Raw genomic sequence first — 26,272 nt, 5'->3', positions numbered from 1 at the left:
ATTGATAACAGCTCAATAGTTTCACTTTAAGTCGATAAGTTGAATAGTTAGCATAATGGTGCTAACAGAGTTTTATACAGTTAAACACGCTAATTGTGAGACTATAAATAGTAGCATGTAACCAACAGATCTACTGCAGTTCTCACATGCTAACCTACGATTGTGTGATGCCATTGTAGGCAGAAAAAAATGAATAAATCTATGCCAAAAAACTGAAATTTTAAGATTAATTTAAGACATTTTCAAGAAGAAAAAATGTAAATTTCTCAGCCTGCAAAGTCAAAAATTTGCAATAAAAAACTAATGAAACATTTTTTAGCTTGAAAAGTCAAAACTTTGGTAGAAACAATTTTTGAGATGAAGCTCAATTTTTTTTATAGAAAAAACACAAAAATTTGAGTTTTAAAAGTTGACAATTTTTGACTATTCAAACAGAAATTTCCAAATTTTTTCTAGACAATTTCTAAGATTAATCTAAAACAACCATTTTGGTAGAAATTCGCCACTTCTTTATGTTTTTCCATCTAAAATGGCTCTAATATGCCGTTCTACTAAACAGATTCATGAATATTGTTCATAAACAGATTGCAAAGGACATTCAGCCAGAATTTGAATAAGTTTTGGCCGTGCTTCCAGATTAAATTGTGATTTCAGTGTCCCACCACTCTGCAGTTTGTGCCCCCATTCGGGGCTTTTTTCCAACCGTATTTGCCTGGTGGGGTAATTCAGTGAACCTCGGGGTCTGGACGGAGCAGCAGGGACTAACCTGAATCTCTTTGTTATCCAAACACAAACAAATTGAAACTTTGGGGATGTGAACTCATAAAAGCACGAACCCCCTGGAGTTATTATGAAGTTCTGCTTATGCAAAAGAGATAAACTGGGCCAGTGAAGAAAAAAAACATCTTAAAGAGAGTAAAACAAAAGCGGTTTGTTGAGCAGTGCAGAGCGGGGGCCTCGGTGCACATTTACATTTCAAAGTCGCTGTTCCTCTTCGTTTTTTTCATCCGCACAAATAATAAACACATTTTAATGAAGTTCTGTTCTTGTTAATAAGACGCCTTGAAATGCCTGAATATTTAACAAGTGAGGCTGGTGCATTATTCATATTCAGAGAAAGGAGAGAGAGGAAAGAAGAAGTTCTTTGCTTCGTCTTTCCGCTCTGATGATCCACGTCGGGCTGAACCGTGGAGGGATGGCCGGCTTCCCGCAGGCTGGGAGACAAACTGTAGAGAATCAAGAGATGCAGCGCTGCAGGTCCAGACTCGGCGCTGCAGGTCCAGACTCGGCGCTGCAGGTCCAGACTTGGCGCTGAACCCAGGGACACTAACAGCAGCAGAAAAATAAATCTCCATCCTGCAGCTTCATGCAACGTCAAGCTGCTTTTGTTGCAGCGTTTCTTTTCAGTAATGCTGCAACACCTGGGGTGTGAATACTTTTTCCACAGTGAATTTCAAACACCTTACAAGCATTAACCCTAAACAAACCCTACTACCAACCCTATTTCCAACTTCATCATAATCAACAAAATCTGCCTTTTTTGACAAACAAAAATACAGAAAATAATTTTAATGTCAAAGTTAAAACTGATTGAGCTTCACCTAAACCTGGAAATTTTTCAATAAACTCAAATTAGCAGGGAAAAAATGTGAGGAAATGTTGATTTTACGTCTGAAGTCGTAGAATCACGTAAACCTGGAAGGTCTGATCGCCACCAGGTAATGACACGCTGCTGACATGACCACAAGGTGGCGACAACACAGCAAGTTGACTAAGTGCATTCTTTGCAAACTGGTGTGATAAATTCAGAAGTTTGTTGATTTGCAGAACCTCACCAACCTTAACTCGAATTCAGGTGTGTGTGTGTGTGTGTGTGTGTGTGTGTGTGTGTGTGTGTGTGTGCAGGGGCGCCGCCAGGAATCTTGGGCCCCCTGACAAAAAATTAGATTGGCCCCCCACGCAGCTGCTGTTACAATTTTTTGAGGACAGGACGGATCAGGAGGGACGTGAGTTAGAGCTTCTGCTCACTCATTCATCTGTTAAGTGGTAAAAGGTACAAGGGAACAAGTTAAATATATGAATATGTTGGTGATTTTTTTTCCTTAATTCATTAAATGCTCGTGAAAAGGAGGCAAACAGTAGTCTGTAGCTAAGCTAATTATGCAAAATGGTTGATAATCTCACACAGTCTACTCACCTCTCTTGAGGAAAAACTGGGTTATAAATTAACACTTTTGCCTTTTTCTATCTGTCCCGCTCTATATTTTGTTTTTGAAAACCTAATTTTATAACTTTTCTTAGCAGCATAGTAACTGCCACAGTCGCCGCTGCATTCAGCTGCAGCTTCTACGGACTGTAGCTGCTAACAGCGTCACGGTGAAGCGCTCCAAGCAGGACCGAGCCATGTAACGCAGGTCTGGGAGGGGTAACATTAAACTTTTACTGCTAAAAACAATCTTTGAAAATACAATTTGATTAATTTTGTATTTGATAGGACCCCGATTTTTTTATTTTATGTCTATGAACAAAATATAAATAATTAAATTGTGGAGGGCCCCCTGCTGGTCAGGGCCCCCAGAATCGTCATCACTTTTCACCCCTTTACCGTGCCCCTGTGTGTGCGTGTGTGTGTGTGAGAGGTCCTCACCACTGGCATGGAGTCGTGCAGCACTTTGGGGAAGGACTCTGCCAGAAGGTTGGTGTCCCTGTTCCAGCGAGCGCCGTCAAGGAACAGACCTTGGATGTAAACGCCTGGCAGCAGATCAGATCAGATTCTACGTTCACACAGCAGGAAAATGTGACCTAAATCCACATTTTATATCTTTTTACCTAAAAAAAATCTAATTATTGATGGACAAAAACTTTGTCTGCCATCATTGGTGGCCATACTAACTAGACTGAGCATTCATGACAAGCTATGCTAGCAGTGCTACAGGAGAATGATTGACAGCGCTAAGACCCGCCTCCTGGTTCTGATTGGTTGTTTCTAGTTAGCTTTGGGAGAAAGCAGAGGAGCAAAATCTTTTCACGGGTGACCTGTCTCATCACACGGTGACAGACGCAGGCCTTTGGCCTGTGTCTAGGCGTCCTACCGTCCTCCGGGGGGTCGGTGTATTGACGGTCGTCCAGGACCTGGAAGTCGAAGCCCAGCAGATCGATGGGAATCGTGTGTTTCCTGGCATAGTTCTGCTGGCTGCCGGTGAGGAAGGCCTGGGTGAAGAAGAACCCGGAGATCCAGAAAACGGGAGGCGTACCATGGTCGTACCAGTCCTGAAAAACAAGGAGAGGAAACGTAGTTACACGGAACCAAAATACAAGAGGAAGGACTCACCGATCAGTACGGCTCAGGGTTTAACCGCCCAGTTCAGGGGCGACGAAAACCATTTTCATTTCAGGCCGCATCAAGTCGAAAGGCTGTGGCAGAATGTTTAAATAAAAATACTTAAACTGCTAAAAGATTACAGCTTTCTCTGCATTAGATTTATATTTAAGATTAAATACTCAACATCTGTTCACAATTTTGTGATTTGGTATATCTGATAAAGCAATGTAAGCATGAAACTTGAGTCAGCAGTATACTGAAAACATGACAGCATTAGCGTTTCATATCAGTTGATATAAATTATTATAGATTTGATATATTTTTTTAATGTGTTAAAATAGTGAAGCTGTTGGTGAAACCTTTACTGGTTTCTCCAGTTTTCACTTCACAGCGTTTTTTATTTTTAGGCCGTTATGAGGCTCCGTGAGGAAACTTGAAACTGCTGCTGCGCCAGTTACTCAACAGCTTGTTGCTAAGCAACCAAACTTAGAGGGAGAATGACTTAATCGATTCCACCTGGCTGTAAAAAAAAGCCTTTCTTATGCCTTTATCTCCCAGAATGCCGTGCGGTTCTGGATCGGACTTCAGTGAATATCTTAAATATTGAATTTTCCATCAGATGTACTGACCTTTACCTTCCACACTGAAGCTTAATAGCTTTGATTAAAAATGATAAACAAAGTTTTAAAAATAGATGTAAAAATACATTTCAATTAAATTAAATTTAACTCCACAATGAAATGACACTAAAAGTACTTTTTTTTTGTCATTAAACTGGAAATTGAGCAAATAACATCTTGTGAAAACATTTTTCTTTATTTAAAGCCTAAAAATAGGAATAAAATAACTTATTTAAAAACAGATTTTCTGTACTAAATATTTATAAAAAATAATAAGATCTCTTTTTTCCTCAAACGGTCAGGTAATATTTGCAGCTCTAAATCAATTTTATTCAGCTGTTCTGTAAATAAACTAGTAAGTTTAATCTGATTTTCAGACACTTTTGTCCAGCCTTTCACCAAAGCGAAGGCGTATGTAAACTTCTGACCCCGCTCAGCTGAGGCAGTGGGATCCTGATCTCCCTCATTGTCCCGCCGGCGGCGGTTCTGTCTGAGGTAAGGAGCTCGTGACTCTGCAGTTCAGCCGGTCAGGAGTCACGCAGACATTCCTGTTGCTAACACACACAGGAATCCTTTCAGCGTAACGATCTCTGAAGGCAGCAGGAGGATTTCTGCTGTGGGAATGAACCGAAGACCCGGCTCAGTCCCGGTCACGTGGCTTCCTGTACATTCCCCTCTTTCATAACGCCTCATGTGTTGCTTCCTTAAGCAGGTTCAGCTTCATGCAGCATTTTACTGTAAAAATATTTCCAGTCTGGATACAAACACAAGAAGGTTTTTCATTATTCCCATTATGAATTTAAGTATGATGGCCATTTTTTGACCCTTTTAAATCAGTTATTGTCATAAAATGTTTCATGACTTGGTTGAACTTTTTGTCACGTATGCTTTCAACTATGGCCTTCGTTTCTAAAGTAACAAAATGTAGCAGAATCTGTTTTTGAATCTCACACCAGTCGATAAATGGATTCAGATGAAGTTGTGTGACAGAATGAGTGACAGTCATCTTAATAGTTATCGTTACCTCCCGCTAACTTTTTTATGTGGTTAGCGGTTTTGCATTAGCAGAGCTAAAATTCTTGTTTAGCAAATTAGTGGAACATTTTGGTTAGCTGTTCCCACCACTGGATACAACCATAGAGTCTCCATGACAACCATGGCGGCCATCTTAAAAAACCCAAACATCATCAGTAAACATGATTTATATTTGTCCAATCATGCATGACTTGACTTTAAAAGTATTCATGTGTGATTAAAAATGGACAAATTTAGCATAAAAATAAATCTTCCATGATGTCTGAAAAATGGCTGCCATCTTGAATTTTTCAATGGTTAACATTTTTTTTGTGTTTTTTTTTGTGAACATCTGTACCAAGTTATATTCTTGTATCTGCATGTGAAAAATGTCATTATCATGCGTCAGAAGATCTACTATAAATATGAAACAGCATTATTCCCAGAGTCGAACACAAACACCTCACACTGTGCGGCTGTTCCTCATTCATTATTAACACAGAGAAAATGTTCTTCCTCTGCTGATGCCCTGGGGTCATCTGTTTATGCTGATATCACAACTCTATAAAAATATTCCTCCTGTTAACAGAAATAGTTGGTGAGCTTTCAGGCACCTGTAAGAACTTGAGTCTCTGCAGGAAGTCGTTGACGTAGCCTCCTAGTGGTTTCAGGCTGGGGTACGACTTCTTCATCCACATGCCGGGAATTTTACCTTTCAAGATGCTGTTCACGACTTCCTCCAGCTCTGCTGACATCACCACCAGACCCTGCAGGACGACACACACACACACGAGCATGTACGGTTCTACTTTGGAGCTACTAATAAACTAGCAGCAAAGCTAGTATTTCTCTTAGCATGTTAGCATCTTTGCTAACATGCTGAGTATGTAGCTTCTCCTAGATAAATTTTTTCCAGATAAAATCTAACGCAATAATTTACTTGGGTATTTAGTAAACTTGCAGTTAAATAAAGTTCAACATATGTGTTGAAGTTTTGGTTAAGAATTCTTCAAGTGATTAGACGTTCATGTTCATGCTCTTATTTTGGAGTTCCATTTCCTCCCCAAAAGACGTTTAATGCACTGCTGTAGATCTGCAGTAAAGAGGATGAAACCTTTCTGACCAAAGCCCTGCTGTGGTCAATTAGCAGCAAAGTTAGCGATAATCAATAAATATAAAACTGAAACCAGGGGTGAAAGGTCAAGCCCAACTGTTCAGGTAGGTGTGTAATAACAAATTTGACCCAGATGAGGACGATGTTGCAACACATGTTGTGCCGTTGATGTGGTCGTATTTAACGCTACAGCATTAGCTTTCATTAAATCCTATGTTGGTGTACCATTTAGCATTAGCCTTCACTAAATCCTATGTTGGTGTACCATTTAGCATTAGCCTTCACTAAATCCTATGTTGGTGTACCATTTAGCATTAGCCTTCACTAAATCCTATGTTGGTGTACCATTTAGCATTAGCCTTCACTAAATCCTATGTTGGTGTACCATTTAGCATTAGCCTTCACTAAATCCTATGTTGGTGTACCATTTAGCATTAGCCTTCACTAAATCATATGTTGGTGTACCATTTAGCATTAGCCTTCACTAAATCCTATGTTGGTGTACCATTTAGCATTAGCCTTCATCAAATCTTATGTTGGTGTACCATTTAGCATTAGCCTTCACTAAATCCTATGTTGGTATACCATTTAGCATTAGCCTTCACTAAATCCTATGTTGGTATACCATTTAGCATTAGCCTCCAATAAATACAGCGGTTTAGTGTTGACATCTGCTGAACACAATGTTTGTGTTCTGTTTAGCATTAGCTTCAGCTAAACACTATATTGGTGTAACACTTTAGAGTTAGTTTCTGCTCAATACTATGTTGTTGTAGCTCTTCACTGTTAGCTTCCACTACATACTATGTTTCTGTAGCTTTCACAAAATAATCTGCTATAAATGAATAAACTGCAGTGTTTTCTTTGTTTGCAGTGATTTTATGTTGCTTTTTGTTTCATATTTGTCTGTTTTTGTGGAGTTCTCATCATTCATGAGACAATCTGAAGAGTCTGGGTCCTACATGTTTTACATGTTTTTACCAGGTGATCTGACAAACACGCCTCAGTCAGGTCAATGGAAAACTTGCAGAATCCGATATGTTAAAGAAGAAATTCAGTATTTGGATTGTCAGTGTTGGATAAAACTAAGACATGCAGGACTCTAATGCATTGCAGTTGGCCACCCTTGTAATTTTTATTTTTTATTTTTTAGTTTGAATGCTTTTTAATTTTATTATCTTTTGGATAAAAATTTTATTTCTATAGAGGAATTTGCAGCTAACGTTTCATAATTACATTTTAGAATAAATAAAGTATCATTTAGCTTCTTTATGTTCCGACCTTAATCCTGTTGGAAATCAACTGAACTCCAGTTCTGACATGAAGAGTCCAGCCAGAATGACGCCAAAAACTCACTAACGGCTAAAAAGTAAAGCTTGTGGCTGAGGAGCAACTTGCTATTAGACATCTAACCACATCAGGTTCCTGCTTCCCCTCCGGACTCTACCTTCAGTCTGTTGAGGACTGTGGACTTCACCATGTTTGCTACATGTTTGTAGCTTTTCATATTTAAATGTAGTTTAATTAACAAGGCAAAGAGAGATGACAGAAAAACCCACCGATGACTTTCTGTCGGCTCGTTTAATAACATAACTCTGGCGTCTGAAGCATCCTCTGTTCAAATCTTTAATTCGTAGCTTTTGGCTTTCAGAGACATTTTGAATGCAAACAAAAGGCCTGATTAAATTGACGGATCCGCTAAATTAATTAAGCACTGGAGCAGCTGTCAGTTCAGACTGATTTCTGAACAATATGCTGATTATAATCACAGATGCTGAAATATTCACACAATAATTAATGATGCAGTCGAACCAAAATCACCACATAATAGGACAAACAAGCAAACCTGATGACGGTTGTTCACCTTTCATTCCCAACAGGACAGATGTTGTGTTGCTTATTATTTACAGAGCGGCGCACATGGAAACTCTGCTTTCTGTTTATTAGACATTAATAAGCTTTTCAGGGAGGACTAGTGTCATTGTAGCATCTGTTCGTATTAATCAGGCAGAAAACTGCAGCAAAAATCACATTTCTTTAAACTAAACAGTTACATTTAGTTGTTTTATGTCCTGTTAGATCTCAGGAAACTCTAAATAATTACTAATAACATGCTATTTCTTCTTCTCTAGCTGCCACTGCTGACTTCAGCTGAAATTGATTGTAGATGACTGAATGTGTTTACAGTATCTGATTTTCAGCAGAAGTGTTGAAATAATGAGAAAATGTTAGTTTGTGGTTCACAGATTAAAATCAATAAGATGTAATGATTTGGAGCCTCTGTTTATACGAAACGCCTTTGATGGAATTAAGGAATATTTGCTTTTATATGGAGTTTAACAATGAAAAGACGAAGCATTACGGACGTTTCCACTGCAAACATCAAACATCCTGGTTCATCTCACTTTGCAGAAAATAACTCAGCAAAATCTTTCACATGTGGATTCAAGAACATAACTTGGTACAGATCTTCCCCAAAACAAGCCAAAGAAGATATTAACACAAAATTTGCCAATTTGTGTGACAAATGAGTAAGTAATGATTGGACCAATACAAACAATTAACACTGAAATGAAAAATTAACATTTTAAAAAATGACTGCTGGTTGTAATGGAATATGTTTGTAGTAGTAGTTAGTGCCAGCATTGGGCACAGCTAACCAAAAAGTTCACTAATTTGATAAACAAGAATCTTAGCTGTGCTAATGCTAACCATTAAGATGGCTGCCAACCAGTCTGTGTCATGTCTTCATCTCTGGTTTGTGAGACTCGCAAACCACAAAGTCCTCAGTTTCAGTTTTAGCTTCATATTATCACTTTAAAGCGATCAACATATGATGTCACACGGCCATGCTAATGGGTAACATTTTATGACAATAATTGGATTAAAAGGGTCAAAATGGCAAAAGTCATCCTGAAATTCATGTGGCTAATGGGAAATATAAAACCATGCGGCCTGAGAAGTGACCAAGCAAATTTTCATGCTTGTATCCACACTTGAAAGTTTTCCGCAGATATAAGCTGGAGTGCTGTGTACCTTTATGGCCTTCTGGATGTTGATGCAGGAGCTCCGGATGGTGCAGAGCAGGTTGTTGAAGCGGCCCATCTCCTGCACCAGCACGGTGTTCATGCTCTGCTTGTAGCTGGTGGGGAAGCTCCGCAGCGCCGCCTCCAGGTTGAAGTCCGGAGGCAGCTTGCTCAGGATGTCGGCTGCCACTTCAAACACCATGTCGTCGGTGGATTTGGCGTCTCCGCCTCCGGAGCGCGACTGATCAGAGACACAGAGAGGCGATCGGAACATGGAGGCGTCTCATTAAAAATGACAGCTTTCTGGGAAAAATGATCATTTTCCGCTTCTCTGTGTCACATCATGTATTCCTCTTCAAATACTCCAAGGTCTAACTTCTGTTTCATCACAGTGATGCCTGATTTAAACTAAGACATCTCAAAAAGAAACAGACTGGGGATGCAAGTTATTGATTAATGAGTTAATCTAAAGTTGATTCATCTTATTGCTAAGCGGCTATTTTCTTAAAAACCTGACTTTTGTACCAAGAAATAACCACCTTAGGACGATAAATTGTCCCAGAACTTATTGTTATTCTAGTTTCGAGACCATTTTCAAATGTTATAATGGCATTATCACGAGAATTTTTTATTTTTTTCAAAGATCAATAACCTTTAAATTCTATCGAACATCTAACACTGGAACTGGAACATATTTTAAATATCAAAAAATAAACAGAGAAAACAAAAAAGACAACAAAATAAAATTACGTATGGAGTCTCCGTAAACAAACTGTGTTGAGACCAAAGCACCAAACTGTTACGTTACAGTTTTCCTCACCTTCGCAGCACATCAGTAATTTTCGGTTTATAAAGTTGACGTTGCTCCGTGATGGAGCTCGGCTAAAAGAAGCGTTATTCAGATAAAACCTAAGCAGTTTGTTGAGTGTTTATATTTCTAAACAGAAGCACATTTTACATCCCAAACCAGACTCATTGTGGAACGTTACTCTTTACCGTTCAGGGATCTCTCCGCAATCTTTGTTTCTGGCTCCGCTTAAGGATGACCAGTGGCGCCCCCTGCTGGATGGCGGCCAAACTACAGCACTAACAGAGGGTCTAAGGCTTAGACTCTAAGGCTTAGACCTTAGACTGGAGTAATTTTACTCCTTGTATCATTTTTGAATTGCAGCTGAGGGCCCGAAAAAAATCAGTCAAAAGGCCACAGACGGCCCCCGGGCCACACTTTTGGACACCCTTAGTGCAAGAAGACGTCATTAGTTAATCAATCTGATTAACTAATAACGCTAGGGTTATTAGTTAATCAAATTAAGTAATGTTAATTTGATTAACTAATAACGCTAGGGTTATTAGTTAATCAAATTAAGTAATGTTAATTTGATTAACTAATAACGCTAGGGTTATTAGTTAATCAAATTAAGTAATGTTAATTTGATTAACTAATATTAGTTGTTTAACATTATTAGTTAATAATGTTAACTAATAACGTTAACTAACGTTATTAGTTATATATAATTATATATATATATATATATATATATATATATATTATTATATATAGTATATATAATAATATATGATTATGTTATTATAATATAATATACTATTATTACTATAATAATAATAATAATAATAATAATAATAATAATAATAATAATAATATATTATTATTAGATTAATAATATATTATTAATCTAATAATATATTAATCTAATATTATTAGATTAATTTTAATCTAATATTATTAGATTAATTTTAATCTAATATTATTAGATTAATTGTTTGCATCCCTAAAACAGATATTTTATGAGCTTCTTCCTAATTTTAACTTTATTTTCTATATTTATATACGGAAGTCGGAGCAGAACGGCTTCACATTTTCCGTCCAATTTCTCCCACACACCAATTTGACACTCTCTCATCAGCCGTTCTGAAGCTCATTCATGCTGATAATTATTCACTCTAATCTGCGATTCTTCCGCTTTTCGTCTTATCCATTCACCTACACGATGTTCAGCCAGCGGTAATGGATAATCACCGGCTAATGGCGGCTGCGTTACAGTAGCAGAATGACAAATAGCTGCTTCATTCCGCTTTAAGTGCGTTGCTGTTTATCGATCATTGAGACTGATGAGAGCGTATTAGATGCTAATGAAGTCCACACATGACTGACGCCAATATTAATCTTGCCAAATAATATTAATAGGAATAAATCCCGGAGTCTGTGGAGCTCTAAATTTAACTTTAAATGTGGGAGTCACGGTGCGTCTGGAGATAATTGACTATTTATCTGTTGCAACCAAAAAAAGTCTGATGCTTTGGACGGAATGCTACTGTATACAGAGCTCAGATACACACACACACACACACACACACGCACACACATGCACACACACACACACACACACACACACACACACACACACGCACACACATGCACACACACACACACACACACACACACACACACACGCACACACATGCACACACACACATGCACACACACATCGTTGATGTGAAATCTTTGGGTTTGATTTGAAAGGTTTAACAGCTCGGAGCTGCAGCATCATGATGTGGGATCACAGGATCCACCAGAGCCAAAAACAGAGTCAACTGAAATATCTATGTTTGGTTCATAGAGTGAGGTTTATTTAAATGTAGTGGAATAAAACTAAAGGAGAGGAAACGATTGGCGATTAATCGGATTAATCAGGCGTGTTTAAGAAAAGTATGAACTATGAATTAAATCCTGAACACAACAGAACAAAGAAAGAAGAATTATATAATCTGACCTTAATTATATGATCACACTATAAAAACACAAAATCTCACCAAGTACTTTTGGTCTAGTTTTGGCGTAAACATCTAATTACACTGAAAATAAGACAAAACTAGTTTTCAGAAAGTTTTCAGAAAGGTATATGAGCTTTTTAAAGTAAGTAGTTCCTTAATATTGTAAAGTTCCAGGTCTCCTGGTTGTAGGTGATTTGACCCTCAGCGTGGCGTTACCTGGGTCAGCAGGATGCTGTCAAACAGCAGCTGCGTCTCGGCCTGATCTTTGGTGATGTCCGCGTTCGCGTTCATGCCGAAAATCTCCGGCGACGGGTTGAGGGGAAGCGACTTGGTGAACTCCAAGTAGCTGTTGTACTGCGGCAGAAACGACGGCGGGGCGGGGGGCGAGAGGTTAGACATTTTTAACGTAACATCGGAAAACATCTGCAGTAATAACCCTCACTGAAAAACAACTGTGCTCCAAAGATTGCTGGCATTTGTTTTAATGAATATGTAAATGTGACTTCATGAATAAAAGATGTGATTGGAGGGGGGTGAAGTACGGCGGAACAAAATGCCAAATAAAACGCTGCTCGCCGCAGACCGCGCTGCGTTAACAAATCCATCAGCCGTCGGTGACAGCGGCCGCCTGCTGCGCCTTATTACACACATTTTATCTGCTGATGACTTTTTAAAGGTAGCTCATCAACAGTTAGAGCAAACTGTGGGTCAGGGGCTGCTGGGGAACGCCAGACTTTATGGAGTTTTTAAAGCGCCGGCGCGGCCTGAAGCACCCTGAAGCGCCGCTTACCCGATGGCCGTTAACTGGATTTCCAACATGCTTCAAACTGGGATCCAAATTTCCAGCAAAATGCAAGGTTTTATAGGCATAAAAACAACAAAATCCACCTTTAATTTAACATTTAACCTGCACCATTTAATAGAAATATAAACAAATGTGCTATAAGGAGGAAAAATTGAACAAAATCAAGTTACATCCTTAATCTGTTACTTTATTAAAGCATCTTTTTCTATAAAATGTATGAAACATTAAAGGAGTTATTGTCAGGAAGGAGCTGAACTTTGACCTTTTGAACTGCAGTTCAGCGTTTAATGTTTTTACAACAGACCATTAGGCTAAGACTAAGATCATTTTGTTTTTTGAATTACAATAAAACAGTTTTTAATAACAAGAAAAAAGTTGTAAAAAATAAATTTGAAATAATACGAGAAAAAAGAGAATAAGAAAAAATATGAGAATAAAGATGTAATTCTCTGATAACACCTACGTTAAAAATAGGTCTGCGTTAAAATGAGGATTATGGAGCAACTTGCAAAGTTATATTTTATTATCAGTTTTTCAAATAAATACTTCATCTATTATCACATCGGCATTAAAACATCATCAGCATTTAGACTTTGAAACGATGATGCTAACGACTGAGTCAACAGAACCAGACGGAGTGATGAAGAGGGTCTTACTTACATCGCCGTCTGGTGGCACGTAGTAAAGGCCGCTGGAGTCAAACATGTAGTCGGGGTCGTCGATTAGTTGTGTCGTGTAGAAGATGGAGAGGATGGTGCGCAGAGTTCGTCTATCCCAGTCGTCTGTGACTCGTCCTCCGTAGTTACACTCTCCAGTCATGTAGCGCAGGGCGTCGAACGGGACGTCCTGGAAACACAAGTCAGTAAAAAAATTTAAAAATATATTGAGAAAGTAGAAAGTAGGTCAGCCATCCTAGCTTGACTATGACAAACTTAACGTGTAGATGTGCTGTGGAATTTGGCGTGTTTTGGTTTATATAACATTAAAATAAAGTCAACCACTCACCAATTCTCTGAGAGATAATCAGTAGCACAGGTTCAAATTAGCTAATTTACTGCTGTTTATTCACTTTATCACTTAAGAATCGAAGATAAACATCAAGCCTAAAAAGGTGAAACTGTAACAAAGTGAATGTTCTGTCTTTCTGTGGGAAATGTTTTTGTGTTTTATTTTGGGTTGATTCCTGATACACTTCTACATAATCTCTGCTGTATTGGCTTGTGAAGCCGTTGTCAGTCGGTTGCCACGACAACAGGTGTGTGGAGTAAAGTCGAGACAGAGAGTGAAGAAAAAGAAGAATACAATCGTTTTTCAGTTGGTTTTCTGCGTTATCTTTCCCCTCTATTGATGAGCTCTTCAGCCACTGTAACTTGTGAAAGTTCAATAGATGACAAAAACTGGACCAAATGCCTCGTTTGTTCGTAGAACGCTGCGATATTCACAACAATCATCAAACCCCACAGTAAACTTCGAAAATACAATAATTTGGAAATTCAATAAACTTCAAAAATGTGAAAAAACAGACAATGTCCACATTTTTTGGGTCATCAATTGTTTTCTCACTCGAGGTCAGGGGCCAAAACAAGTTCATTTCAAGGGCCACAAATGGCCTCCGGGCCACACTTTGGACACCCCTGCTTTAGCAGCTTACAGAGAAACTTGAGGAGATTTTCACTGACATGCTGAAAATGTCACCATCTACAAAAAAAAAAAAAAGAAAAAGATCTCCCAGGCTCTCGATTTCCGCCGTGAATGTTGGAGTGTTTGTGGAAAAATGTCAAGAGGAGCTGGGAAAATGTCTCATGAAAGGGAATACTTCATTAAACCAGAACCAGAGGCGCTGAGATAATAAAAGGTGACTGTAGGACCTGGTACTGCTCCAGAAACATGTGCAGCTGCTGCACGGAGATGCGCAGGTCCGTCTCGTTGAACTCGTACGGGATGTTCCAGCCTAGCGGGCCGAACTTCCTCCTCTCCTGCGTCAGGGCGTGGAAGAAACACAAACCGAACAGCAGCTTCTTGAACACAACCTGGACAAACACAGACAAACGGACAGAGGTTATTATGGAGCGCCTGCATGTTACTGTTAACATCCAGCAATGTGCACATGCGCACATCGCTGGAGGGCAGAAAGACGAATATTTTTACATGCCGCTCCACCGTAGAGCGGCCAGTAGAACAATTACATTAAATACATGAAACCTGGAGATGTAGGTGCTATTAATTTAGTGCAGTGCGCCACAGCAAAGGGAAAAATAACGCAGAAAAACAACTCAAAACCTCGTATTCTTCTTTCTCACTACTGGCTCGTTGCCATAGCAACTGACAACAATGCCACTCTGTGTATCAGGATTCAACGCCAAAAAACACCCAAACATTTCCCACAAAAGAACAGAACATTCAGTTCGCTACAGTTTTATGTTTTTAGGTTTGATGTTTATTTCACAATCATTAATTAGTGTTCACTGTAGTTGATTAGCTACGGCTGCTATTAGCTAAGCTAAGACAGCAGTGGTTGATTAGCTAATTTAAACATCTGATCTATTGATGATCTGTCAGAGTTGGTGTGTGTTTTACAAATGAACCAAAACCCAGAATTCTGCAGCACATCTACCTGTTAAGGTTGTCATAGTCAAGCTAGCATAACTAAGGTACTTCCCTCTCCTTCGCTACTTTTGTCTTAAAACATTTTCTTGACCTTGTAATCTGGTTGTCATAGCGTAGCAAAGCACTGCGTCCCTTTTTCTTCAATATGTCAGGCGTACATTTAAGATTTAGATTGTTGTATTGATAACTTAACAGCTAATGCTAGTCATCGTCGGCTAGCAGGTTTTTGCCCTCCAGCAGGGAGGTGGGGGTGTGACGTCACGCTACAACTAAATAATATTTAACTAGTAGTAACTAATAAAAACCAGCAAACACACTGTAAAAACTAATTAAAACTAATTCAATCAGACAAACAACAAGTCACAACAAAAAGAAACAAAACTGTAATGAAAAATTCAGAACTATTATAACCCTGATAAACACCAACGAACTGACCGGCTTGTTGGAGCTGTTGAAGAACTCGGGGTCGGAGATGGGGTCCATCAAGTAGGAGCGGCCGATGTTGGAGCGGAGGCCCTTGGGAGCCTCGTTGGTCATCTTCACGCCGTTCTGCAGCACCGTGACGGGGAAGGTGGGCGACGGGTAGCTGGTCAGCCACAGCCTGAAGTCTGGGTGGGTGGAGTCAGGCAGCAGGCCCTGCGCAGTGACCAAACACCAACCTGCTCAGCTGGGTCGGAATAAAACTACGTCAGAGACGCGATTGGCTGTTTTTACCTCACAGACTCTCTCCAGTATGGGCATCCAGGAAGTGGCTAAGTGGCAGTTCTGCAGGACGACCCAGGTGCCGTCATTGACACCCGACTGAATCATTTTCATGGCTATTGGACCCTGACCTTGGCCCAGAGACAGGGAGGTGAGCTTGCTGCCTGAAAAGCCCTGAGAGAGCAAACCAGCAACACATTTCATGGCTCTGATGCACAGGAAGGGGTTAAAACTATTCTAATAGTTTACAGTGATCTGCAAAAACACAAAATCTTACCAAGTATTTTTGGTCTAGCTTCTAAATAAAACAAAACTAACTGATGAATAACGTTTCAGTAAGACACAGAAGCTTGTTTTAAGTCAATAATTTCTTAATATCAGTGAACGAAAAATGCATTATTAAAATTTGAGAGCAAATTGTATGATCCCAACTTATGGAGCTAAATTGGTGCCACAAAGTTTGCTCCAAATTTTTTTTTTTTATTGAAAAAAAAAAAGAAATTGAAAAAGACAGATTTGAAACTAAAAATATGTTATAGCTGACAAAATATGTTTGAAACTGAAAAAACGTTTCAAACTGAAAAAAATCGAACTTAAAAACAGAAAAAAAGAAACGTGGAAAGTAAATGTTAAGTTGAAAGTAAATATATGAAGCTGAAAAACTAAAATAATTTTTAAACTAAAACAAAATCAAATTGAAAATGATTTTGAAATTGAAAAAATTAGAAACTAAAAAAAGTTCAAAATAAATTTTCAGATTCAAGATTTTTTTTCAGTTTTAAAAAAAATTGAACCAAATGTTATGGCTCCCATTTAGCTTCATACATTATTATTAGATCATTTGGGCAAACTTGTGTAAGATTTTTTTTAAGTGTGTCTTTTATCTACAAATTTGACTGAAGGATTTTTTCCCCCTGTCTTGAACTTTGCAGTTATTTTTGCACCAAATGTAGCTCCATATGAGGATCTCTGTCAAAACGAGTGCTTGTTGAGACTTTCCCAGTGTGGTCATACCATTTCGTCTCCAAATTTCAGCAGAGCCGCCATGGGGTCGGAGCCGGGGGACAGGATGAAGATGAGGGGAGCGCAGCAGTGGCTGTCTGAGAAGGCGGTGCTCAGGTTGAAGGGCGGCGGTTCGATGAAGGGTTGGCCAACGCTGTCTGAAACAAACTCCTGCACCATCGGGACAATCTGGGGAAGAACAACGTCTTCAGTGTTCGTCAATGTGAAACAAACTCACAGTAATCACCGTCGGACCGACCTTGTCGGGTCGGAGACATCGGATCACCATCATCTTCTGAAACTGGGACAAGTTGTCCTGCCACACGCCTGGGAAGGGAGTCTGATGGGGGTTCTGCAAACATTCACAGCAAAAAAACAAAAACACTCATATTTAAAAGACATCCAAATATCGTACAGAATCAGCTGGGGAGAACCCAACACAAGTACCAAGAACACTGCATGTCTCAACTCTTCACTCCTTCACAAACACACGTTACTGTTAGGTTTTTGTGACAGAAGTGACATTTTAAAACAGGAAGATACACCAGTAACGTATATGGAAAGAGTAATAAATGTGTACATGTCAGAAAAATCAGAAGATAAGAGACTGAACACGATAGTCTAGATTCTGAACACTAGAGAGGAGAGACCGAACACTAATCAATGGGCACTAGGGACTATAGACACTAAGGACTGGACTCCAGACTCTAAAGATTGGACACTGGAGACAAGACACTCTGCACTAGAGGTTGGAGATCAGAGACAGTAGACTAAAGACTAGACTCTTGGCACTGGAGCCTGTAGGCTGAACAGATGATGAACTGTTGTTGCTTAAGAAAAGTATAAAGTCTGTACATGTCAAACAGAAATATCAGAAGGTAGGCTGTAGAAAACTGAGAATGTTAGTGCTGTACCATGGGAATAATGGTTTCCATGGTGGGGATGGACATATTTTTATTCTAATCTCCTAGGATTTCTGTAAAACCATCCGTGTGTGTGTGTGTGTGTGTGTGTGTGTGTGTGTGTGTGTGTGTGTGTGTGTGTGTGTGTGTTGGTGTGTTGAATTGAACAGCTGCTCTCACATCAAGATTGAATAAATGTGAATTTTACAACTGGAACAAACTAGAACTAATTAGACAGAAGTGTTGTGGCTGATTGTGTTGATTATACATCAAACTTGGATGGAGTGTGTAAAGATGTGTGTGCGTGTGTAGGCATGTCTGTGTATGTGTGTGCGTGTGTGTGGGTGTGTGTGTCCGCGTGTGTATGCGTGTAGGTGTGTGTGGGTGTGTGTGCAGCAGCAAAAAGATAAGTTGGTGTGCACCAAACATTGACTTAACAGCTGTTCTCTCATCTAAACTGCATAGATGTGACTGGCACAACTGAGCGGAGAACATTTAATGAGATAAAAATTCAATTTTAGCTCTTTTGTATTTCAAAGACATGTCTATGAGCATCATGTCCTCTGAATCTGGGAGGCAGATCTTCTCTCTTACTGCCTGAACTCAGCCATTTAAAACAAAACATGATAATAAAACAGATCCTCGCTTATGTAGTACTCAGAAACACAACACACATAATTAAATTTAGTCATACCTTGAAATAACACAGTAAAGAACAAATATGGCTGCACTGTGAAAGGCCTGGGTGTAGAAACAGGAAGTAGCAGGCAGATCACACAATAAGAGACAAACGACTCTACAAACGACAAACACTAGAGACTATATTGGACAGATTAGACTGATGTCTAGAAACTAGACACTGAACACAAGAGACTAGACCAAAATACATACTTTTTTGGCACTACTGGAGCTCCATACAATAGCTTTTTGATGAAAGTTCCTGGTCATTCATGTCTGTCTCGCAGTGTTTAGCATAAACTCAACTATTAAAATGGTTTTAATCAACTTCCAGCCTAGAGTCTGGCGTTTCCATGGAAACCAAACCTGTCTATGTTTAACCGATGTGAAGTGCAGTAATGAACGTAGGGGGAAAAGCACCACGGCTGTTTAAACCTAGAGTGAGCTGGGCCTCACCGGGCTGTCGTAAACCTCCTTCCACTCTGGGAGGAGTGCCTGAAAATCCTGCCGGAAGTTGTGGAAACGTTCGATCTCGTCCAGACGGCAGAGCTCATCCCAGGACGTCTTGGGAAGCCAGCTGCAGGGGTTGGAGTGAGGGTTGTCCAGGCCCACGCCGCCTGTGAGCAGGAAGCGCCAGTCCCCCTCATCCACCTGAAACATTCACATCAATTCAGGCATTTAAAGAGTAAAAATGTCTGAGCTCTTTATACGAGTTACGCCGTCCATAAAATGAGGATAACTTGCTCGTCTGGTTGCCTAATCACTCAGTGAAAAACATGATAGGAAAAGCCATCAGAGACGTTATGCTGGTGTCACAGATGTATGCGCATGTGAGCATTCACCCACCAGCTTGTCGTGCATGAGCAGACTGACACAGAGGCAGAAGGAGAAAAGCAGCTTGTCCTTCTCAAACAGGGAGCGGCACACGTTGACATACAGCGCGTAGGTAAAGTGGTCCCTCAGGATCTGCAATCTGAGGCAGGGACATGTGTCACAGTTTTAATCAGCACCATTATTCCAGCAGAAACCAAACCGAGCGGCGCTGCAGACCCATCCTCATGCATTAAATCACTTCAGATGTGTTTTTAAAGGAGATCTGTTATGAAAAAAATCACGTTTTTGTGTTTCCATTTGGGTCTCTACCGCTTCTAAGAACTTAGAAGTTCTTACAAACTTCAGTGTGTAATTTTTATTAAAAAAAAGTTTTTTGTTTTTTCTTTTTAACATAACTGTGACCATGTCATGACAACCTGAACTTCTACTGCCGTCCAAAGAAATGCACCTCTCCCAACCAAAAACAGCCAATCAGAGCGAGGAGGGTGCTGGCGCTGTCAATCAACTCACATACGTGCTGCTAAATGTGCTAATGGCGGAGAAACAGAAAAACCATTTATCTCCTGTCATTGGTGGCCATGCTAACTAGCCTAGCACTCACAGCATTCTTTGCTAGCTGCAGTGTGCCAGATGAGCCGCGCCGCACAAAGGATGATTGACAGCACTAAGACCCGCCTTCTGTCTCTGATTGGTTGTTCCTAGCTAGCACTGGGAGAAGGCAGAGAAGCTTGAAATTATCTGTCTCAAATCAAACTGCCACAACATAATGACAGTTTCAATGAATATGTTAAAAAGAATATTTTTTTATAAGATTAAATCTGCAGCCGATTTCTGAAATCTGAGCCGTTTCAAAAAATCTTCTGAAAATAATGTAACCATCTACAATAACTCTTTAACTAAATGAGTTGCAACAACATTTAATTTTTCTTTGGGATCAATAAAGTACTTTTGAATTTGAATAAGCAGAAAATGCCCGTTACCTAGCGACCCCAGCCCGTTACCTAGCAACCAAAGCAGAGCTCCAGCACATTTGATCAACTGGTTTTTCCTCTGTATGTCCTGTTCATAATGTTGGTTGTGCAGGAGGCTCCTCTTCTGCTTTTCAAAGATGTACGGTTGTATAATTGCCCATCTGTTGTCGGCCATTTTCATGTGCAAGTGTAAACGCTGCGCGGCCAGCAGCAGCTTTTTTGGATTTAAAATGGCAGGAGGCCCTAAACATCTCATTTTAAAAGAAAATCTCATTATATAAGAATGATTTAAAAATATAATGAACATGTTTTGTTTAGGCCATCGATCCTATTCTAACCTGTTGAAGGAAGCATAGGTCACCTGGAAGCTAAGCGGTGGAGTTGGAGCGGCCTACCTCTTGTCCACCTCATCACTCTTCTCTGAGCTGTCGATGGAGTTGATGAACAGGTTGATGAACCAGGTCAGGGAGTACTGGTACATCGGCTCGATGTTTGCCAGGTCAGCGATGGAGAAGAACAGGATGGCAGAGTGAATGGCGATGGGCTTGTAGCCCATCCGGGTCTCGTCAATCTTCTGCTCGGTCTCCTCAGCCACCGCCTGCTTCTCAGAGATTTCGTTGGCTAACACCTTGGAGCAGGACAGGATCTTGATGGCCGTTTCGTCCTCCAGGATGTTGCCCTCAGAGGAGGAGAGCACCTCCAAGATTTTATCCTCAATCTCCTTCAGTTGTCTGACAAAGAACCACAGTTTGGTTTAGCGATGGAGACTGCAGGCAGCTGGTTGGACGGCGCACCGTGGAGGAAAACTGCACCTTTTGTTTTCTGCACCCTGCCGGATGAGGGCTTGCTTCTCCTCCTCCAGATCGGGCCGTTCCCGAGCCACCACGATGCCCAGCAGCTGGTCCTCGATGCCCTCAGGCGTGATCATGAAGTTCAGCAGTGTGACCTGAACAGTGCAGCACATTATTTAATATTCCAGCAAAATCTTTCACATGTGGATACAGGAACCTAATGAGGCACAGATGTTCTTAAGGGGTTGCTGTTTTGGCAGCCATCTTGAAAAATGGGCCCCAAGATGGTCGTCAAGGAAGATTTAATTTTGCACTAAATTTGCCCATTTTTATCACAAATGGAGTTTTAGAGTCAAATCACACATGACTGAACCAACAAAAATCATATTCACTGATAATGTTTTGATTTTTCAAGATGGCCACCGTGGTTGACATGGAAGATGCAAAAATTGTCAATTAGATGAATGTCTGTGGCGTCAAATCATAGCTACATATCTTGATCCATAGAAATCAGATTTATTTTATTAATTTTGTGTCTCTTTTTTTCTCGTGAACATTTTTCAAAATGGCTGCCATAGCTGTAATGGAGAATATATGTTTGAACTAAAATCGGCAGTAGTCATTGCTAGTAGTGAGAAAAGCTAACCAAAAAGTTCCACTAATTCACAAAACAAGAATCTGACCTATGCTGATACTAAACCTCTAAACACAAACAATTAGCCAAAGCTAATGCTAACATTAACATTTCTGATAATGGCTGCCATGGCTGTAATGGAAAATATGTTTGTACTAAAATGGTGCATGTTCCACTAAACTGCTGAACAAGAAGTTTCTCTATGCTAATGCTAAGGTAAACACATACAAAAAAAATGAGCAGAAGCTAATGCTAACCACTGAAATCACTGTCAGTCTGCCTCAGACATCTTGAAGTCCTTCCTGTTGACGACTGGTGAGAAACTTAGAAACAGCAAAGTTCTCAGTTTCAGTTTTTAATTTTTTGAGTTTCAAAAATAAAAAATGTTCTACTTTTAAAACTATGAAATTTCCACTTTTTTCTAGAAATTTTCTGACATTAATCTTAAAATTTCTGAGTTTTGTGGAGTAAATTTATTCCTTTTTTGTCTATTAACAATGTACCTAATACGCCGTCGTAGTTTAATCTTATTAAAACTAAAAGCAGAATAATAACAGCGCCCCCTGTCAGAAATCTGGAGCAGATTGTGGAAAAGCCAGAACCACTGCAGTCAGCAGAAACCGTCGTCTCTTTGAGGAATTTGCAGGTTCCCATCCATAAGGTGAAATTTATAGGAATATTGCTTCATCCCAAACAACACTACAGATCTTCACCAATTTTGTGACCAGGTGTGTCACATTTTGAACATTTTTGATCACCTGTTTTCTAATATTTTGTCATTGAATGTTGTATTTGTGTTGTCTGCAGCTGTGGAATCATAAAGTGCTGAACTGAAGAGTTATTATTGCTTTTGTAATTCACTGTGCTTATCTCAACATGATATTTCCTCTGTAGTGACTAAAGTTTGTTGGTTTTCTCTGTTATAAATCAGTTGCAACGATCAGATTGCCTCTAATAAAGCAGCAGTGTGGTGCACTCGCTCTTTTAGTGTGAAAAGGTGTTGCAGTTTCTTAGCTTTTACCTGGAGGTTCTTCTCTGTAACCTAAATAAGAAGTGTGCTTCTCTGGGGTTTAATTTTATTTCCATTGATGCAGTGAGGCCCACTCTGCTGGTGGTAACAGCTTGGATCTCGTATAAATCTTCAGTTTGTCCTTTTCACACATTCACATTGGAAAAGAGCCGCTTCTCCAGCGGATCAGCCCTCTTTTGCATTTCGAAAAGCGGTTTAATGGGCGTAATGGAAACCCTCACACTAATACACTGTATGCCAAAAAAAGATTTAGACAAAAATGGAAGAGAAAGGGACTGAGCCAGTTGTGAAAAATGAGCTGAATCAATCTAATAGCCGGCCATAAAGCGGCGAGCTGCTACAAATAGATGCTGGAAATGTGATCTTCTGAAATGCTTTCCAACCTCTTCCTTCTCTGTAATGTGATTTACTTTAATGCTCCTTTTCCTGAAATACTTTTTCAGATTATAGAGGGTGGGAGAACAATGATCCACTGTGTGATTGGGGTAAAAATGATCGATGTAATCAAATAACAAACATTTGACTAAAAAGAAAAAAATATTCAAGCTGTGAGACACAAAGTACAGAGACTTTCTGACAGAATCGCCTTTTTTGTCATCAAAATGAAGAGCAAACACGAGGTTTTTCATTTACTAATGAACATTTTAAACATAATATCATGTTCCTCTGACATTTTGAACATAAATGAATCATTTTCCAGATAAAAATTTGAAAGGAGAGGCATGAACACTGCAAAATCACAAAATGTCACCAAGTGTTTTTGGTCTCCATTCCAGTGGAAATAATACATTCGAAATAACACAAAACTTATTTATAAGTAACTTTTCATCATCCAACCAGTTGGGTAACTTGTGGTTGACTAGCAGCAACTGTTGAGTAGCTTGTGCCTACCCAGCAACAACTTCTTTCTTCAACTTAAAACTTAAATGCTGCGTAGCTGACGCAGCAGCAGTTTCAGGTTTCGCCTCATAAGTGGTTACAAATAAAAAATAACGGCCTGGAGTGAAAACTGGATAAAACAGGAAAGGTCACGCCATCAGTTTGGAAGCATTTCAGATATTTAAAACAAAAAATCAATCAATAATTATCGATATTGACTGATATAAAACTCTTATGTCATGCTAGGTTTTTCAGCCTTATCATGCGGCCCTACAGGAGAGTTTTACCTTCACTGAGATCTTGGGTAAGTAGTGAGGGTTGCGCAGCTTGGTGGTGATGTAGAAGCGGAAGTCGGGCGCGTACTCGATGGTGGAGTCTCCCAGGCGGATGCACAGCGCCCCGCCCTGCTTGAAGGTCTGCTTCAGCAGCAGAGGCTCCAGGATGGGGTCCAGATCCTCGCCGATGTTCTCCAGCAGCACTGGAACACAAAACCCGCCTCGTCTTTACAAACCATCATCATCATCCGGCTGACAGCCGCTACAACGGCGAAGCTGCTCCGTTTTAAATGGTTCCAGTCGAAGCAAATTGTTTTCCTCCACATGTCAGCGTTGCCGCCGAACTGGTTCTGACTTTCACACAGAGACAGAGCAGCGTAACGCTGTCGGGTCGACAGAGGGAAAAATATCCAGAAAAGCTCCGAGGCTTTAGTCCCTCATTTCACTCAAACTCATATAGATTCATTACACAGAGAAAAACATACATAACTTTTATTTCTTATATTTTTGACTTACAAAAACAAACATTCAAAATTCAGCATCTCAGATTAATAGCAATTTCTGTGCTGATTTACTGGGTTTGGGCTCCTTTTTGCATTAATTACTGCATCAGTCCTAAATACTGCAGAAGGAAAACCTGGAATATTAGAAGCAGCCTCCGACAATCTGCTAATGCGCTAAAGTATAAAATATAAAAATATAAAATATGAAAAATAGTAGAGCTAATTGTTCGCTTAGCAATTTAGTGTTGAGCACAAATTTCCTTATCAAGATAATAATTTAATGCTGATGCTTAATATCAAATATGTCCTATTTGTAAAACTGATACCATAGAAGAAGATGCTCAAAGTTCCTCATTTTGATTTCTTATTATTTTTAATGAAGGGTTTATAAAATTCTTACTAATATTACAAGTTTTTTTTAGCAACATTTCAACTTCATTTACGTATCATTACAATTTTATTCTTATATTATTCCAACTTTTTTCCATATTACTTCAAGTTTATTCTCATATTATGACCTTTTTCCTGTATTATTACGACTTTTTTGTTGCTTTATTGTGTCTTTTGTTCTCGTATTGTTTTGACTGTATTTGTGCTTTAGCATTAGCTTCTGCTACCGTGCTGATGTAGCGCTTTAGTGTTAGTGTAAAATAACATGTTATAAAATAAAAATATCAACGCAGAATCAACTACGCTACATTAGCGCAGCTAGTGCTTTAGTTAGCGGTGCCCGCCGCAGCAGCTAATACCTTATTTTAGGTATCAAGGTGAATAAATTGACTCTTCCTGTGGAGCGCATGTGAGTGACCAGGAAACCACTGAGGCTCAAAACGCCGGACTCCCCAACATCACTGCTAATGTGATTCCACATTAAGTATGATAATGCTGTTCTCATGTTTCCAACGCTGGCCCGTTTATAATTGATGTTGCTCTGTCAGGAGGCGACTCGGCTCCCAGAGGCAACTGGGAGCGGCGACCTTTTCCAAACACAAACCAGCAGCAACTTGCTAATGATTACATAAGAGAAACAACAGCTCCGTCCGGCTGGAGGAGCGAACAGCGGCACATCGTCACGGACTGCGACACAAACACAAAGAAAGTGCAAAAGTGTGAAATAAGAAAAGAGGCCATCAGGGAAGGAACCGTTCCCTCTGGGGACAATTTTACAGAGACGTTGCTCTGCCAGCCTGCTGGTGAGCGAAGAGTCAGTCAAGTCGTTACTCAGATGTCCTTTTAATGCCTCTGTTTCACACCGTAAATACGTTGCCTCTGAATCCAGTCAAATGGACGTTTTTGTGTTTTTCCTCCTCACAGCAGCTTGTTCTGCTGTTTGGTGGCTCATTAGGCCACATCTGCTAAGAAGCTTCTACTTTAGCGCTTCAGTATCAAAGTCAGCCCACACATTTCAGTCATATCTCCTGTTTGTTGGGGAAACTACCGTATTTCACCTGATTTCTGAGATCAGCTCATTCAGCCTGGCTGAGCGTCCAGTCGAGTCGTTTTGAACGACTTTCTCTGTCGTTTACTTTTTTAGGCAAATTATGCTAACACCAATAGCATATAAAGCTTTATGCTGAAGGGTTCGTCTCGTTTATCGTTTCCTGCCCAATGAAAAGCAATTTCTGCATGAAATGGCACTTAAAGGAATTATTTCATATAAATATGGTTGTGTAACAGGTAACAAAAAGTTGTTTCTCCAGACATTTATAGATGCATTAACTTCTGTCTGGCTGCTTTTGATGGTTGGTGGTTACCGTAGCAACCACTAAC

At 39.7% G+C, this 26,272-nt stretch overlaps 1 protein-coding gene across 1 annotated transcript in view; it reads right to left on the bottom strand.

The window, feature by feature from the left end:
- Positions 1 to 26,272, bottom strand: part of dnah7 (dynein, axonemal, heavy chain 7) — an 83,494-nt gene that overhangs the window by 429 nt on the left and 56,793 nt on the right. Inside the window, exons 49-64 of the mRNA XM_014996066.2 lie at positions 24,012 to 24,202; positions 21,203 to 21,336; positions 20,786 to 21,121; positions 19,432 to 19,558; positions 19,042 to 19,236; positions 17,265 to 17,357; positions 17,018 to 17,194; positions 16,016 to 16,177; positions 15,737 to 15,937; positions 14,563 to 14,724; positions 13,355 to 13,540; positions 12,106 to 12,243; positions 9,107 to 9,337; positions 5,571 to 5,723; positions 3,093 to 3,270; positions 2,648 to 2,751 (exon numbers count right to left, since the gene is read on the bottom strand). Coding sequence (XP_014851552.2) covers positions 2,648 to 2,751; positions 3,093 to 3,270; positions 5,571 to 5,723; positions 9,107 to 9,337; positions 12,106 to 12,243; positions 13,355 to 13,540; positions 14,563 to 14,724; positions 15,737 to 15,937; positions 16,016 to 16,177; positions 17,018 to 17,194; positions 17,265 to 17,357; positions 19,042 to 19,236; positions 19,432 to 19,558; positions 20,786 to 21,121; positions 21,203 to 21,336; positions 24,012 to 24,202 — 2,768 coding nt within the window. The remainder of the gene's footprint in view (positions 1 to 2,647; positions 2,752 to 3,092; positions 3,271 to 5,570; positions 5,724 to 9,106; positions 9,338 to 12,105; positions 12,244 to 13,354; positions 13,541 to 14,562; positions 14,725 to 15,736; positions 15,938 to 16,015; positions 16,178 to 17,017; positions 17,195 to 17,264; positions 17,358 to 19,041; positions 19,237 to 19,431; positions 19,559 to 20,785; positions 21,122 to 21,202; positions 21,337 to 24,011; positions 24,203 to 26,272) is intronic.

Source organism: Poecilia mexicana, unplaced genomic scaffold (assembly GCF_051168715.1).
Source record: "Poecilia mexicana isolate PSO_F unplaced genomic scaffold, ASM5116871v1 scaffold_2, whole genome shotgun sequence".
In the NCBI taxonomy this organism is placed as follows: Eukaryota; Metazoa; Chordata; class Actinopteri; order Cyprinodontiformes; family Poeciliidae; genus Poecilia; species Poecilia mexicana.
This window is presented reverse-complemented; position numbering and strand designations above follow the sequence as displayed.